At 43.4% G+C, this 18,669-nt stretch overlaps 1 protein-coding gene across 12 annotated transcripts in view; it reads right to left on the reverse strand.

The window, feature by feature from the left end:
- LOC139761067 (uncharacterized) overlaps positions 1–18,669 on the reverse strand; it is a 388,802-nt gene that overhangs the window by 368,554 nt on the left and 1,579 nt on the right. For 9 of the 12 annotated variants that reach the window (XM_071684876.1, XM_071684875.1, XM_071684874.1 and 6 more), the window contains exons 2-4: positions 18,521–18,656; positions 14,611–14,824; positions 13,985–14,476 (exon numbers count right to left, since the gene is read on the reverse strand). In XM_071684876.1, coding sequence (XP_071540977.1) covers positions 13,985–14,476; positions 14,611–14,824; positions 18,521–18,656 — 842 coding nt within the window. Of the gene's footprint in view, positions 1–10,205; positions 10,838–13,984; positions 14,477–14,610; positions 14,825–15,826; positions 15,979–17,324; positions 17,628–18,520; positions 18,657–18,669 lie in introns of those variants that run through there. The other 3 variants (XM_071684877.1, XM_071684878.1, XM_071684879.1) reach the window with 3 other exon arrangements.

Raw genomic sequence — 18,669 nt, forward strand, 5'->3', positions numbered from 1 at the left:
CGGCAACCAATTACCTTGGCGGGGCGCGCGGGGTGGGGGTCATTCATACCCCGGGCCATAACGGATATCGTATCATAAAGCCGGAAGACAATAATTAGCATAATTCCATCATACATAAATGATTCGCCGAGTCACGAACACTTCAAATGGAAGACAAACACGAAGTGGGGAGTTTAAAAGAACACACAGGTGGGGAGCGGAGGGTGGAGGGGTGGGAGAGGGAGGTGTGATAAGTGGGGAGTTTAAAGGAACACACAGGTGGGGAGCGGAGTGGAGGGGAGGGAGAGGGAGGTGTAATAATACAGCAGGAGGGGGAGAGAGAAAGCAAAGGAGTAGATAGGAAGAAAGGTGAGTGAGCGTACGTCTCTCCTCCCCCCGTGTGTTATATCTCTATGTTTACTCCATCGAAAGTAATCCACGATCCAGCAACTCGCGTCTGCTGAATGACACCACGTCAATCGCGCCCCTGGGAGAGGAAGAGCGTTAATCACACGCCTTCGAACTAAACGAATACAAAAAGACTAATTAACGTGACCCGTTAAACCAAAAAAAATGAGGACAGACGACGCAAAACTGAATTTTCTATCAGGTCATATATATATATATATATGGGGAAGAGCAGTGCGGTTTCAGAAGTGGTAGAGGATGTGTGGATCAGGTGTTTGCTTTGAAGAATGTATGTGAGAAATACTTAGAAAAGCAAATGGATTTGTATGTAGCATTTATGGATCTGGAGAAGGCATATGATAGAGTTGATAGAGATGCTCTGTGGAAGGTATTAAGAATATATGGTGTGGGAGGCAAGTTGTTAGAAGCAGTGAAAAGTTTTTATCGAGGATGTAAGGCATGTGTACGTGTAGGAAGAGAGGAAAGTGATTGGTTCTCAGTGAATGTAGGTTTGCGGCAGGGGTGTGTGATGTCTCCATGGTTGTTTAATTTGTTTATGGATGGGGTTGTTAGGGAGGTGAATGCAAGAGTTTTGGAAAGAGGGGCAAGAATGAAGTCTGTTGTGGATGAGAGCGCTTGGGAAGTGAGTCAGTTGTTGTTCGCTGATGATACAGCGCTGGTGGCTGATTCATGTGAGAAACTGCAGAAGCTGGTGACTGAGTTTGGTAAAGTGTGTGGAAGAAGAAAGTTAAGAGTAAATGTGAATAAGAGCAAGGTTATTAGGTACAGTAGGGTTGAGGGTCAAGTCAATTGGGAGGTAAGTTTGAATGGAGAAAAACTGGAGGAAGTAAAGTGTTTTAGATATCTGGGAGTGGATCTGGCAGCGGATGGAACCATGGAAGCGGAAGTGGATCATAGGGTGGGGGAGGGGGCGAAAATCCTGGGAGCCTTGAAGAATGTGTGGAAGTCGAGAACATTATCTCGGAAAGCAAAAATGGGTATGTTTGAAGGAATAGTGGTTCCAACAATGTTGTATGGTTGCGAGGCGTGGGCTATGGATAGAGTTGTGCGCAGGAGGATGGATGTGCTGGAAATGAGATGTTTGAGGACAATGTGTGGTGTGAGGTGGTTTGATCGAGTGAGTAATGTAAGGGTAAGAGAGATGTGTGGAAATAAAAAGAGCGTGGTTGAGAGAGCAGAAGAGGGTGTTTTGAAATGGTTTGGGCACATGGAGAGAATGAGTGAGGAAAGATTGACCAAGAGGATATGTGTCAGAGGTGGAGGGAACGAGGAGAAGTGGGAGACCAAATTGGAAGTGGAAAGATGGAGTGAAAAAGATTTTGAGTGATCGGGGCCTGAACATGCAGGAGGGTGAAAGGCGGGCAAGGAATAGAGTGAATTGGATCGATGTGGTATACCGGGGTTGACGTGCTGTCAGTGGACTGAATCAGAGCATGTGAAGCGTCTGGGGTAAACCATGGAAAGTTGTGTGGGGCCTGGATGTGGAAGGGGAGCTGTGGTTTCGGGCATTATTGCATGACAGCTGGAGACTGAGTGTGAACGAATGAGGCCTTTGTTGTCTTTTCCTGGCGCTACCCCGCACACGTGAGGGGGGAGGGGGATGGTATTCCATGTGTGGCGAGGTGGCGATGGGAATGAATAAAGGCAGACAGTGTGAATTGTGTGCATGGGTATATATGTATGTGTCTGTGTGTGTATATATATGTATACATTGAGATGTACAGGTATGTATATTTGCGTGTGAGGACGTGTGTGTATATACATGTGTATGGGGGTGGGTTGTGCCATTTCTTTCGTCTGTTTCCTTGCGCTACCTCGCAAACGCGGGAGACAGCGACAAAGCAAAAAAAAAAATAAATAAATAAATAAATATATATATATATATATATACATATATATATATATATATATATATATATATATATATATATATATATATATATATATTCAAACTATTCACCATTTCCCACGTTAGCGAGGTAGCGGTAAGAACAGAGGACTGGGCCTTTGAGAGAATATCCTCAACTGGCCCCCTTCTCTGTTACTTCATTGGGGAAAAAAAAAAAAAAACCAAGAGGGGAGGATTTCCGGCCCCCCGCTCCCTTCCCTTTTAGTCGCCTTCTACGACACGCAGGGAATACGTGGGAAGTATTCTTTCTCCCCTATCCCCAGGGATAATATATATATATATATATATATATATATATATATATATATATATATATATATATATATATATATATATATATATATATATATATATATAAATATATATATATATATATATATATATATATATATATATATATATATATATATATATATATATATATATATATATATATATATATTCCTATGAGTCCACGGGGAAAATGAAACACGAAAAGTTCCCAAGTGCACTTTCGTGTAATAATCACATTATTACACGAAAGTGCACTTGGGAACTTTTCGTTTTTCATTTTCCCCGTGGACTCAAAGGAATATCTTGATCACGCGCAAAATTGTGATCCTTTCCTATATATATATATATATATATATATATATATATATATATATATATATATATATATATGAATATTTCAGACAATACATAATCAGTAAACATAACTGTGGTCCGTACGAATTACAAGACCATCATTTTTGAAACGACTCGTACTCCAGTCAATGGAGCACAAAGGGAACCAACCACTGCTCACAATAAGTGGCGAATAGGAACACGCCGCGGCCCACGGGTTTAGAGGCATGTAATGCAATTAAGTGGACACCCCCAAAGATTTACGACGATGCGACTTATTTGACCACTCCACCAACCTCAGGACGCGAGGAAGAGGAGTGGGGGACGCAGTCAACACCGCTCACTCCACTACATAGGGGCCGGAACCGACTGTGTGTGTATCAGTATCATCATCTCTACCACGCCTGTCCTGCGCGCCTCCTCTTATCTATATATTCCGTCTGCACTACACTGTGTTCCTCCACACTGCCGGAGGGAGCGGTGGGGGAGGGAAAGGAGCCTTCAATTTTACTATCCAGCCTCCATCTATATTGATTACGACGTACAGTACCTTCAATTTTACTATCCAGTCTCCATCTATATTGATTACGAATGTACGATACCTACAATTTTACTATCCAGTCTCCATCTATATTGATTATTAACGTACGGTACCTTCAATTTTACTATCCAGTCTCCATCTATATTGATTATTAACGTACGGTACCTTCAATTTTACTATCCAGTCTCCATCTATATTGATTACGACGTACAGTACCTTCAATTTTACTATCCAGTTTCCATCTATATTGATTACGAAATGTACGGTACCTTCAATTTTACTATCCAGTCTCCATCTATATTGATTATTAACGTACGGTACCTTCAATTTTACTATCCAGTCTCCTTCTATATTGATTACGAAATGTACGGTACCTTCAATTTTACTATCCAGTCTCCATCTATATCGATTACGAAATGTACGGTACCTTCAATTTTACTATCGTCTCCATCTATATTGATTACGACGTACAGTACCTTCAATTTTACTATCCAGTCTCCATCTATATTGATTACGAATGTACGGTACCTTCAATTTTACTATCCAGTCTCCATCTATATTGATTACGAAATGTACGGTACCTTCAATTTTACTATCCAGTCTCCATCTATATTGATTACGAAATGTACGGTACCTTCAATTTTACTATCCAGTCTCCATCTATATTGATTACGAATGTACGGTACCTTCAATTTTACTATCCAGTCTCCATCTATATTGATTACGAATGTACTATACTATTACTGTCCTTCAGAATGTAAAGTCACAGACTATGTGACTATCAGGAGGGAGTGGTTGATGAGGAGGAACCTTCTACTTTACTCTCCTGTCTCCATCTATATAGATTACGAATGTCCGGTACAATTACTGTCCTCCAGAAGATAAACTGGTCAAAGACCATCCACCAGGAGTGGTGGGATGAAGACCAAACTAAATCATGCTTCTCAAGTCTGGTCAAAGCACCACTCTGAGAAACACACAGAGAACTAATGGAGAAGGTCCAGAGGAGGGCATCAAAGAGAGGTCCTACAATTCTCAGTTACAGGGAGAGGCTAGAAGTCTTAAATTTGCCCTCCACGGAAGAGAGAAGAGTGAAGGATGATTTGATCAGGGCCGTATGACAAAGGACGTAACGAGGCACTTCAACAATAGTATCAAATGAACTGAATAAACTGGGTTATGAGACTGGGAATGTGGACAGCACACAGAGGTTTAAAAAGCTATACGATAATAAAGTACAAGAGGGCAAAGCCCCCTCCCCGTATAGCACAATTAGGTAATTATACACACACACACACACACACACACACACACACACATATACAGAGTACACAATATTAATCATTAAACATTGCATTTCGATAATAACACTGACGCGTAAATAAATGCAAACGAGCTGAATTATCAGCATCAAAGTAACGGCTACCAACAGTATGAGTAATATGATTAATTACTTATCAAAGTAACGGCTACCAACAGTATGAGTAATATGATTAATTACTTATTAAAGTAACGGCTACCAACAGTATGAGTAATATGATTAATTACTTATCAAAGTAACGGCTACCAACAGTATGAGTAATATGATTAATTACTTATCAAAGTAACGGCTACCAACAGTATGAGTAATATGATTAATTACTTATCAAAGTAACGGCTACCAACAGTATGAGTAATATGATTAATTACATATCAAAGTAACGGCTACCAACAGTATGAGTAATATGATTAATTACATATCAAAGTAACGGCTACCAACAGTATGAGTAATATGATTAATTACTTATCAAAGTAACGGCTACCAACAGTATGAGTAATATGATTAATGGAACAGAGCAAAATAATAATAACTAGAATACACTCTACCAACAGGCATGAACTGGACCAAACATTTGCTTAATACACAAACTAATCGTCAAAAAAATCTACATAAATCTGTGATTTCGAATACAAGCTTTTATTTGTATTATTACCAACAAAATGACACCAAAAAACTGCGAGACGTGTGTAATGCTCTGTAATACTACAGAAACCAACCTACCAGCATCCTATTGCCACACCACCAACACGAACAAATGTCATTATTGTACCAACATACCATTCATATGTAATATTGAGGAAAAACACAAGGAATCCTTTGGAATATATATATATGTGTGTGTGTGTGTGTGTGTGTGTATATATATATATATATATATATATATATATATATATATATATATATATATATATATATATATATATATATTCCTATGAGTCCACGGGGAAAATGAATCACGATAAGTTCCCAAGTGCACTTTCGTGTCATAATCACATCATCAGGGGAGACACAAGAGAGAAATATAACAGTCACTTGATATACGTCGAAGAGACGAAGCTAGGACGTCAATTGGTAAGAAAGACCCATTCTCATCTAAATAATGAAATGCTCAGCTTTTAATCTAAATAAACAACGAGAGACGGTGGTATCAACCCTACATAACTGGCAAACATGGACCATAAACATACCACACCAGTGCAACACATAATACCACACCAGTGCAACAAAAACATCATACCACACCAGTGCAACATAAACATACCACACCAGTGCAACACAAACATAATACCACACCAGTACAACACATAATACCACACCAGTGCAACACAAACATAATACCACACCAGTGCAACACAAACATAATACCACACCAGTGCAACACAAACATAATACCACACCAGTGCAACACAAACATAATACCACACCAGTGCAACACAAACATAATACCACACCAGTGCAACACAAACATAATACCACACCAGTGCAACACAAACATAATACCACACCAGTGCAACACAAACATAATACCACACCAGTGCAACACAAACATAATACCACACCAGTGCAACACAAACATAATACCACACCAGTGCAACAGGAACAAAGACGTTAGAGAGAACAGCCAATAAGCCACCGTTCCGGCAAATACTGCACGAGTGTAAACACCCCAGTTTCAAGTAACGCCAGCACCAGTGTTCGCACATTTACACGAGGATATACCGTTATGATACATCCTCTTACTCGTTCAACGAAGCACCGTGGAATTCCCTTCCTTCTTTCGTCTTTCCCTCAACTAACAACCAATGGAGAAATGTGGGGAAAAATCATGAAAGTTAAAAGATAACAAACGAAGAAAATCACGAAGACTACCACACACACACACACACACACACACACACACACACACACACACACGGAAAAAAGTGCAGTTATCAACAATTTTCCCCCCTAAGTTTGCGAAACCAAAGTCGACCTGGCTAATGCCAAGTCTTCTATGACAGTCGGACAAAAACACACTCGACAATAAAACATAAACAAAAAATAATGCGTTACACCTCGCGGTTAAGTAGATACGACATTCTAACTTGCTTATGTTTACTGCTTCTAACTTGCTTATGTTTACTGCTTCTAACTTGCTTATGTTTACTGCTTCTAACTTGCTTATGTTTACTGCTTCTAACTTGCTTATGTGCACTGCTTCTAACTTGCTTATGTTTACTGCTTCTAACTTGCTTATGTTTACTGCTTCTAACTTGCTTACGTGTACTGCTTCTAACTTGCTTACGTGTACTGCTTCTAACTTGCTTATGTTTACTGCTTCTAACTTGCTTATGTTTACTGCTTCTAACTTGCTTATGTTTACTGCTAATCTATATCTTTCCTCCAGTCAGTTAGGTAGTCAACGATGGAATTATTGACCAAATGATGATCTTATTACTACTGCGATGGTCGCAATATATAACTTAACACTACATAAAGAGCAGGTTCTAATTGGCCGTTCTCAGATTATGCTAAACGAGCAGTTAATCATTTCCGAAACAGAGAGAAAACGTGAAGTAAGTCAGGACCTGCATAGCGATATATACAATCAACTCTTCTTTCCCTTCTACCTGCATAGCGATATATACAATCAACTCTTCTTTCCCTTCTACCTGCATAGCGATATATACAATCAACTCTTCTTTCCCTTCTACCTGCATAGCGATATATACAATCAACTCCTTTCCCTTCTACCTGCATAGCGATATATACAATCAACTCCTTTCCCTTCTACCTGCATAGCGATATATACAATCAACTCCTTTCCCTTCTACTATCGTCCACGTCTCCGGCAAGAAACCTACTGCCTCGTAACAATACGTAGCCAATAGAGTTCTAACCCTCGAGTCCATCTGCGAGATATTCGTACGAATGACAAAGCGGATCATATTCCAATCGACTACGAAATGAAAACATCTACACCCAGGAAGACCTCAGGCTATCTACTAACCCCACGATCACCACACACCCGAGCCATCATCATCAGCGGCATATCTCGCCTGTGTGTGGGGGGGATTTCTAAAGTAGAGTTTCGGTCGCCTGAAATGCCTATCTGCTGGTTCATGAGTCATCCAGGGTAGTGTGACCACAGATAAACACAACCTCAGTGCTGTACCTCACCCACAACCACAGGGGAAGCCGCCACATCATGTGAACATGGAAATTCATATTCAATAATAAACAATAATAATAATAATAATAATAATAATAATAATAATAATAATAATAATAATAACAATGATAATAATAATAATAATAATAATAATAATAATAATAATAATAATAATAATAATAATAATAATAGCAATAATGATAATAATAATAATAACTTTCATGTCAATTATATCATCTACTACAAACTCTTGGATAGAACAAGTATGAAGATACGATCCTTCAGCACAACGGTATGGCCCTTCAGGAAGATGCGATCCTTCAGCACAACGGTATGGCCCTTCAGGAAGATGCGATCCTTTAGCACGACGTTTCGGCACGACCCCTGACCACGTCGGTACGATCCTTGAGCACGACGGAACGACCCAGTGGTCTACTAATGACCTGACCCCTTCGGCTCAAACGAACGGCATGGTTATCATCCCCAAAGGGTCGTACCGCCGTGCCCCTGGGGGGGGATTAAAACACACAAGCACCGATGAAACATTGTGGATATCTACAGATAAGCGGATGGCGTGATTAAGACACACCAGATAAGAACAGATAAGTAGATAAACTGACATCAAAAACATGTGGACATACCAAAGGTGGCACGAGGTATTCATTATACTGTACAAGTTGTCTCTTACGGATACTGATCAGGCGCAGATAACAAGGAACAGTGTACCGGCAGTGTACACTGTACACTACAGGACTTACTAGCACTGTTCTTCACGGGCAAGAACATATAAGTATCAATGAACAGCCTAGATGAACTTGGACTCCAGTAGCATGCAAGAACACGACAAAATATCCATAAATATTAGCAAGTTTCCATTTCGTTTATTAATGCATGGCTGAACGGTCGAGTCAAAAAAAAAAAATTATGAAAATTTTACGTAAATTTGATGAAACTGGTAAAACTCAATTCCAGCAACAGATACTTTGTGGCGACGCTACACAGATGAATAGGGCAATTCATAACGTACGTGAAAAAGAAAAAAGAAATAATCCGCGGAAATATGACATTAATATAACGAAGGAACGCATCCGTATCTACATAATCTCCGTTTTAGTCCAATGTACGTTGAGATCACACATTCACCTTCTGTTGGAACATCTACCGGGATAATATTCTTTCCAGTCACAACAGTCAGTCAGACAGACAATCTCACTCGCCATCGTCCATCTTGACGCGTTTGAATTCTCGTCTGCTGCTCGACCAGAGCCCGGGAGTGTCATTAAGGTCACCCACATCGAAGCTGCTGCCCGGAAAAAGACAGAAGATCCACGATTGCTCAAGGCATAACTTTAGAACAGTCCAACACAGCAGCGGGATCCCAACCCGGGGATGGCAGAGTCCCCCGACATATCCCCAAGGGATACAATATTCCAACCCGAACAGACATTACAAAAAAAAAATCTATACACAATAAACACCGAACTGATGTAATTACACGGAACAAAGAGACTAACCAAGGAACATTAAAAATAATGCTGATGGAGGGTAATGAACTGCCGGTAACCCAGTTCCTGTTCAAAGCATTTTTCTCTTTAAGTGTTCATCAACCTCGACCAAGACAAACACATAATGAGACTTACCAAGGACTGACATCCTATACTCATTTCATGTTTCCCCTCTGCATTATACCAATTACTGTACCTAATTCCCTCTAAAATACTCCTAAATTATAAGGTCGGCCTTCTTAATGTCGTTTAAAGATGGGAAAAAAAAATTCAAACCCAACCCAGTGGTTTTGTCTTCAGTTCTCACAACTTCATTAACCTTCGTGTATCTTCCCGTCTGTGAAAGGCCCCAAGATCATCAAGCCAAAGGCAATGATGGACGGTCCCCCGCCACACACACAAGCGACCCCCTCCGCAGTAGCCTAGTGTGTACCCGGGGCGGAATCCGTAACGTTTACTAAAGCACATTCAGACCAAGCGACGAGTTAATGGGTGTACCAGGCCTTACCATGTGGCATTATATTACCAGGGTCCACACACACCACGACTCCAGCAAGCCTCTCTCTCTCTCTCTCTCTCTCTCTCTCTCTCTCTCTCTCTCTCTCTCCTCGGGGGCAAGATCATGCAACACCGAGTTTTGCATCTGTGAAATTAAAGCTCCCGTTGTTTTACCAGAGACAATAGACTGCTCATTTACAGAAGGTTCGTTGCCATATAGTATCCATAACCACTTGTATTCACTTAAAAACACTGAGGCATCTCACCTACAAACACTTGAGCTGTTTCTTGACTCGGTATGCCTTCATTTCACGAATGTACTTCTTGCAATGTTTCCACTACACACTTGGCAATTTGCTCGCCTTGTTGTCAATGATGGTCAAGTGTTGTGGTAGTTGGGCATCACTGCAAGCCTATCAGCATAGCCGGAGGAGTGTCGCTCCTGCAAGCATCCTTGTAAGGCACGCCAGGTCAACGCCTTGCAACAAGGTCAACGTTGCAATCACACTATTCACGGCCTTCAAATTCTCAACATCGGCTCATCAAAATTAATTCATATATCAATTTCCATCCATCAAAAAAAAAAAATCAAAATCAATTTCCCCGACCTGCTTGCTCCGTTTGTCACTGTTAAACACACTCGCTGTTGACACATACACCCTGCGCAATCCTTCGCTCTTTTTCACCTTCCACGACCAAGTCCTTCCCTATAGGTAATGTCATGGCCCCTTGACAATGTAGGGCAGTGCTGAAGGAGAAGGTACAGCGCGTCACATCCCATGCGGGCGGCGAGGTAGGGGGAACGAGAGCACACATACACGCGCGCGCGCACTGCGGGACGGCAGCCAATGCAACGACCTATCACTCTCGCCCGCCGCACTCACACTGACGTATACTCTCGCTGCCGCTGCCGCTGCTGCTGTCTCCTCCTCCACCACCACCACTGCGGCCCGCCACCAGCCCACCCCCACCAACTGACTCACTCGCCAACCTCCCACCCCCACCACTACAACTGGAGGACGAAGTTCCATCACATTCGCTCCCCCGTCACCCTCAAATCCCATTCCGGTATCCGATATTATCAATGATAAATACCTTTTTAAATCTCTCGTTTACCAAATGAATCTATCATACAACTCAGTGGTTCAAATCTACATAATACGTCTCAAGTCAAAAAACAAACATGCAGGACATATTTTCTTTTGATATCATTAGCAGACGTTTATGAATTGCAACTCAAGTCTACACAGACACGCAATGCGTCGCGTGCTGACGCGTGCGTGTATTGCCCCAAACATAGCAGAGAGGAAGGCTTTCGTCCCGCAACCGTGCAGACCAAACAATGACGGGCCATAGACCGGACGGACATGGAGAGAGAGGGAGGGAGATCTACCACACCGTCAGTCACGGAAACACGGTGTATATATATATATATATATATATATATATATATATATATATATATATATATATATATATATATATTTTTTTTTTTTTTTTTTTTTATACTTTGTCGCTGTCTCCCGCGTTTGCGAGGTAGCGATATATATATATATATATATATATATATATATATATATATATATATATATATATATATATATATATATATATATATATTCCATCCCTGGGGATAGGGGATTAAGAATACTTCCCACGTATTCCCTGCGTGTCGTAGAAGGCGACTAAAAGGCGAGGGAGCGGGGGGCTGGAAATCCTCCCCTCTCGTTTTTTTTTTTTAATTTTCCAAAAGAAGGAACAGAGGGGGCCAGGTGAGGATATTCCAAAAAAGGCCCAGTCCTCTGTTCTTGGCGCTACCTCGCTGATGCGGAAAATGGCGAATAGTTTAAGAGAGAGAGAGAGAGAGATATATATATTCATCTATTTATTTTGCTTTGTCGCTGTCTCCCGCAGTATTAGCGAGGTAAGCCAAGGAAACAGATGAAATGGCCCAACCTGCCCACATACACATGTATATACATACACGTCTACACACGCAAATATACATACCTATACATCCAACGTATACATATATATACACACACAGACATATACATATATACACATGTACATAATTCATACTGTCTGCATTCATTTATTCCCATCGCCACCCTGCCACACATGAAATATATTTTTTTTTTTCATACTATTCGCCATTTCCCGCGATAGCGAGGTAGCGTTAAGAACAGAGGACTGGGCCTTTTTTGGAATATCCTCACCTGGCCCCCTCTGTTCCTTCTTTTGGAAAATGAAAAAAAAAACGAGAGGGGAGGATTTCCAGCCCCCCGCTCCCTCCCCTTTTAGTCGCCTTCTACGACACGCAGGGAATACGTGGGAAGTATTCTTAATCTCCTATCCCCAGGGATATATATATATATATATATATATATATATATATATATATATATATATATATATATATAAAGTGGCGCCTTTCACGCTCTTTGAAGCAAAAAAGTACACAGTATCGCTTGTACGCTACGATAGCCTTGCTCTCTGGCTGTGTATCACTAACGCGGGTTTTACTAGCTATCAACGGAGACAAATGTGTACATTAAAAAAAAAAAAGATAAAGTACCAAGGTCGGTTATTACGTGTTGCTGGAGGTCGCTTTTCAGCTTCCCCATTCATATTTACACTTACCTGTTACATGCACGAAAGTAAAACTTACATGCCAACATGAATTACATTAAAATGTTAAGTACATCAATAAAGAAACAATCTATGGTCAATACAATCTGCAAAGTGTATATAATATACATTTCACCTGAGAGATAAACACACTCCTATCATTACCATTACTCCCTAATTCTATAAGGCTACCTTATCAATAGAGGATCATGGTAAGCCAAACTATCTAAATCTAAGCACTTCTTTCAATACAAAGTTAAAATAATATGGATGTACATCGTTCCCTGGCTGTAAAAAAAAAAAAAATAGTATAATATGCACCTGGTCATAATAAGCAAGTCGTAAACACAAGGCTTTTAAGAACAGTGAATTACAAAGATCTTTTTCTTTTTTTTTGGTAAAATAGTGAAGACGGAAATATAATTCACACGAATACTGCAAGATGTATACCAACCTGGCGTTCCTTAAGACGATCAATTTGGAGGTAACAAAACAGTACAGTCTCAGAAGTGGCGGGACTTTGTGACTGTGGGTTTATTGTATCTTTTTTTCACGAAAACCCACTCAGTTTCCCTCCGTTCCGTGTCACTTTACTACCTTCGACGACCGACACTATTCGCCACGTGCGGCAAGACTGTGAACTTACCTGAACATGGAATCAAAACACCTGTGCACATAACTCGGTGTATGGAAATTACGCTCTGAATACGCCCCGTGAATATCGAGATAAGGAACATGTGAAGGTAAAGTACTGGGTGAGACGTGTGTGTTTACTCTCGGGGCCCCAACGGGTCTTCACGTTAATCAACGGAAAAAAAAAAAAAAGACTGGTTAACCTATCAGTTCTTCTGGCTTGCTTACATCTCTTAATCTTTACATCCAAGCTCATGTACGTGGGGTGGATCACGTGCATAACCTCTGCTGCCGAACACAACCCTCAACTGAATACCTTCATTGCAACGGTATGGACCTTGAGGCGCGATCGCCTAACTTGAAGAGCAACTTCGTATGATTGGCACTGTACTTGATCCTTAAGGGTCAGGTCTGTGTGTGTGTGTGTGTGTGTGTGTGTGTGTGTGTGTGTGTGTTTAAACAACTTCTGTTTCCGTATGGGAAGGTCATTATTCCACACCTTACACTCGTCATATTCTTTGTAATTCTACAAAACAAGAAGAAGTTTCGCGAGTCAATTTAAAACACGGGGAACCAAGTCTAATGGTCAGGTTTCACTTCTGGTCTTTTGAGATCAATATCCTGCGACAGGATGCCGTAAGGAAAGTATCAAATACCATACGTATTACCACTCGCCACAAAGAGACTTGGGGTCATTAAACTCATTACAATGCCATCCAGAGTGTAAGAAATCTTTTATGAACACAGATGGGTAAATAAAGGATTAATGGTCGACACTCACCTATTACTGGCAGCAAAATGCCCCTCCAGGCACCGCCGGAAACGGTTCTCGTTCACCAGAGAGCGAGGACGCGGGGTGTCGACCAGACTGGAGCCGGGAGTCCTCGGAGTCTCTGCCAAGCTGAGGTCGCCAGCGTCGCGCGAGCCGCACCACGCCAGGGAGTCTCGGGACCGATCGCCCAGCGGCGAAGGGCGGATGGGCGTGGGCATGAAGACTGACGATGTATGCGAGGTGTCGGCGAACAGGTGACCCCGGAGTGGCGTCACCAGGTGGGCGGATGGGTTGGAGCCGCGGGTATCATGGCCAGCCTCCGGGGCGACCGCTGCGTTGCTGTCATCGCCCTGGCCCTGCCTTGGGTTCTGCCAGGAGAGGGAGACGTCTGTGGTGTGGCGGTGGAGCCAGCTGACGAGGACGCCACGGTAGGTGTATATGTCCAGCTGGTTCTCGTCTCCCTCCAGGCACAGGGCATCTCTCAGTGACTCCAGCAACCACCTGTAGAGGGAAAGGAATCATCGTAAACAGGTTCTCAATGACTGTATCATTCTCTGAAATCTACTTCTGTCTCAATGAACGTTCACAAGTCAGATCAGAGGGTCAGATCTATCGTCTGTGCTCAGGCTGCGTACCTGGGTTCGAGTTCCGAGAGCGTGACTACGAGATGGTTGGCAATGTGGCCGGCTGCCACACGCCCACCACCCTGCGTGTCACAAGCATGGAAGAGGGCGTCCACGAAGTCTTCCTCTGCCGGGGGCGGTGAAGGAGGGAGCGGCGGTGTCGGTGGTAAGGGCGGGGGTGGCGGTGACAGCGATGGCAGTGGTAGCGACTGTGGTGGTGGCGATGCTGAAAAGACACAACAAAAAAAAAAAATAAATTGCAAAAAGTGACGAGGCCATCATAAAGGAGTCGTGCTGGTGCAAGAGATAATGAAAGTGAGTCTTCCAGTTAAAAAAGGGAAATGAGGAAGTTTCAACAGTGCTCGTGAGACTTTAAAGTAAGACTTTCTTTTCATCCTCGAGAGTTATGGGCCGCTTCTGATGGCTACATAAAACTAATCTCTTTGGTCCTCGAATATCAAATCTGCAAATCTCCACTTTCGCGACATTTTAACCAAAGGTTATTTTTGGCGTGCGTCACGCACCATATATAATAGCACTCGCCACCAATATTCTACATCCTACTTAAACCTTCTAAAGTTCGGCTAACAAGAAAGATAAATAAGGTCTGAAGCATAGTTAGGAGCCACCAACGAACTCTCATATCTACAGCGGCTGGCCGCAAAAATCAAGCTACATTTCCAGCTCTTAAGTTACCGTCAGTCTGAAGTCTAGCTGTTGAACGAGTGTCAGCAATGAGATAATTACATCATATATATATATAATGACATATCATAAGCCTTGCATGATGCATACGTTTGCTAGCCACACACTGAATTGTAAATAAATCTTGTTACAAGTTAGGTTACAAGACAAAATGTCAGCAGAGCAACTCAAGATCTCTTAACTGATAATCGACTTGTGTCATCAGTAAACTTGACCACACAACACACCATACCATGTATCCTATCATTCAACCTCAACCGTTCACAACACATCATACCATGTATCCTATCATTCAACCTCAAGCGTTCGTAAATGTGTCTATCTCTCAATGTTGGACGAGACATCCGGATGATGACCCACACACGAGTAAGAATTCCCGGGTCCGTGTTGTATACCCTGGATCACTGGGCCTCCGCGCGGCAGCTACGACACAGTTTCCGACCCTCGTCAATTCAAGATCACGTCAAGTCCACAGCACCGTACCTGCTGACAGGCAGGTACACTACGGGGTAACCACACCCACCTGGCCTCAGCATGTGGGGTAGTAGGAGACACCCACATCACCTTTAGGCACATTCTGTCAACACGACGGGTCACTCCTCGCACCCGATCATTGTGTCCAGCTCGATCCTCTGTCTGTCTGTCTGTCACTCACTGGCCTTACAAGCCCCCGGACCTTACTGCTGCTGCAGACAAACTCTCCACCCTCCTCTACCTCTCACTTTCACCCCGCCATGCATCGCCGCCTTCCACCACAAATATCAACATCTAGCGGCCAATTTCCCTCCAGCCGCGTCCAGACTTTGCTACGTCAATATCCTTACAGAGGCACAATCACCAACCTACCAGTGAGGTACCGTGTTAGCAAGGCTCAAATTTAATGACATTTCCAGTCTGTGACATGACCTATGTCTGCCTACACAACCATACTCGCTGTCAGTCATCAATGTTCGATACCTACTAACCCAACGCCGAACCCTCACGTCACCATATGCTGAAATCGCTCGCCAGATCCGTTCCCTCTCGTTGCCACGTACCGAACACGGCAGCCAAGCCCATACACGGCACCATACCAGAGGTCCCCTATTCAAACCCCCACACGTACAAGCTCCACGAGCAAGCGACTCCCCACCGTAACCTTTCTCACCACAGTCTGGACTCACTGTCCACTTCCCTCCTCCGCTTTTCCCGCACTATATATACTGAACACCCCGACACGCTCTTCTGTTCCCTTCACCACGACCACCAGAGTCCCACAGCCCTCCCCGTCAACCCGTAACTGACCAGTCCACCAATCTCTTCCTCTTCCATTACCACATGACACAACACACATGTACCACACAACACACACACATACATATACACCTACAGGGGTGTATATGTATGTGTGTGTGTGTGCCATCAATGGTACACACAGCCGAACTGTACAGTCATGACACCTCCAGAACATACACATCCGACCTATGCCAGTAAAGCCACACCAGGGAGCACACATCCCGCCCTGTGACAGTAAATGACACACCACAGAACGTGCCGTCATTGACAGAAAGCCCGTGCCAGGGTAGGACCTGGCAAATCTGTACACACACACATGACGGTCGACAATCAAACACACCTACATCCTTCGCTGTATACCAGGCCAACTAAACACCTTTACCTCGTGACCAAATCATAGACCAATCTTCCTCTCGCTTTCTCCATTACCACACGCTGAGCAACGAGAAGAAATATAGTACGTTTCACAGCCATAGATTGTAAGAACTTATACATTTCATTCCATGAATTAAAACACACAGCTCTTACAAGCAGGAGACGCACCGTGCCACCTCTATCACAAGGCAGTCCATCAAACTCTGTCCCTGAACACTAGGGGGCGGTTTCCCATCACCAAGAGAGATTTCACCAAAGAACACATTTCACCAGCACCTACGAGTCTACCAACACCTCAGCGCCGACTGTGATCAAACACCATCTTTCAAAACACGTCAAAAAACGCCATAACACCCGGTACAGTAACCTACCATCCGGCACCATCACGGCGCCATCCACCAGCGTATGACAACGTCCAGGGGCATTTCGACGCCGTCCGTGACCCTCCCGACATCCACCAGCAAACTGGTGCTGTCTGCTGAACGTAGCAGTCTCTTCCAGCATCGTCACGCTCAACTTAGCACTGTCCTCCTTCACTGCACGCTGAAGTTAGCCCTATCCTCCGGCACTGTCCGCTAAACTCAACACTGTCCACTACACTCAGCAAGTCCTCCGGCATTTTCCGCTAAACTCAGCAGTCCTCCACCATTCCCCGATAAACTCAGCACTGTTCGCTACACGCACACTGTCCCCCCCAGCACCGGTCCATGTCCTTAAATCCTTGGCACGTCCCCAGCACCCGGCACAGTCCACACTAACACCACACACCGCCCCTCACCGGCTGGCTTCACCAAGCTCCATCCTCTTCCACAATCACCAACACTTGCTAAACTACGGTCCTCCAACACAGGAACTATTCGCCACCATTTACCATCTCATTAGAGTGTTCGACCTCGATCATTTATTACTTGGCTTTCCGTCTACCAGTTACAGAATCAAGCAACCACTTGTTGTTTTCCACAACCTTGGTCGATCAGCAAGGAAGATTCTCGAATCCACCCTCCACTTTCAGACGTCCTCCACTACCTAACACTCCCATCCACCCTGACAAGGTATCGCCCTTCAATTCTGTGGTACTTCATCCACTTACAACCACTCACAGTTTCCTCCATCCACCACCACTGGGCTCGTCAACCATCCAGTCCTATCCAGAACCATCTACCACGCACTCACCCTCACGAAAATGAGGCACAATCATCATTCTTGCAACATCGGACATCTTTCCTGTAACCTTTCCATTTACGAATAGTCGGAAAGTAAAGTAAAAGCATCACTGTCCTCCATCAGATAACCTCGTCATACACCATTCTGTTACCTAGCTTTCCCATGTACTGTCCTCCAGCAGACAACCTCGTCATGGACCATCAGGTCTCTTGTTATCTGTGGTTCCTATGTACTGTCCTCCAGCAGACAACCTCGTCATGGACCATCAGGTCTCTTGTTGTCTGTGTACTGTCCTCCAGCAGATAAACCTCGTCATACACCATCAGGTCTTCTGTCACCTGTGGTCCCCATGCCCCAGCCAGACCGTATCACCTGTACCAGGAGTCCTCCCTCCATCTCTCACCTGCACTGCTACTCCCAGACCTCAACTCGAGCCGTCTGCTGGCAGCACTTTGGACTCTGCCGTCACTCTCGCCAAGTCCCTGGTACACCACCTCGCCAAAGCCGGACTTCATCTCCTCCTCTTCCGTATCGCAGACCTTGAAAACGAGA

This window comes from Panulirus ornatus, chromosome 39 (assembly GCF_036320965.1).
Source record: "Panulirus ornatus isolate Po-2019 chromosome 39, ASM3632096v1, whole genome shotgun sequence".
Classification (NCBI taxonomy): Eukaryota; Metazoa; Arthropoda; class Malacostraca; order Decapoda; family Palinuridae; genus Panulirus; species Panulirus ornatus.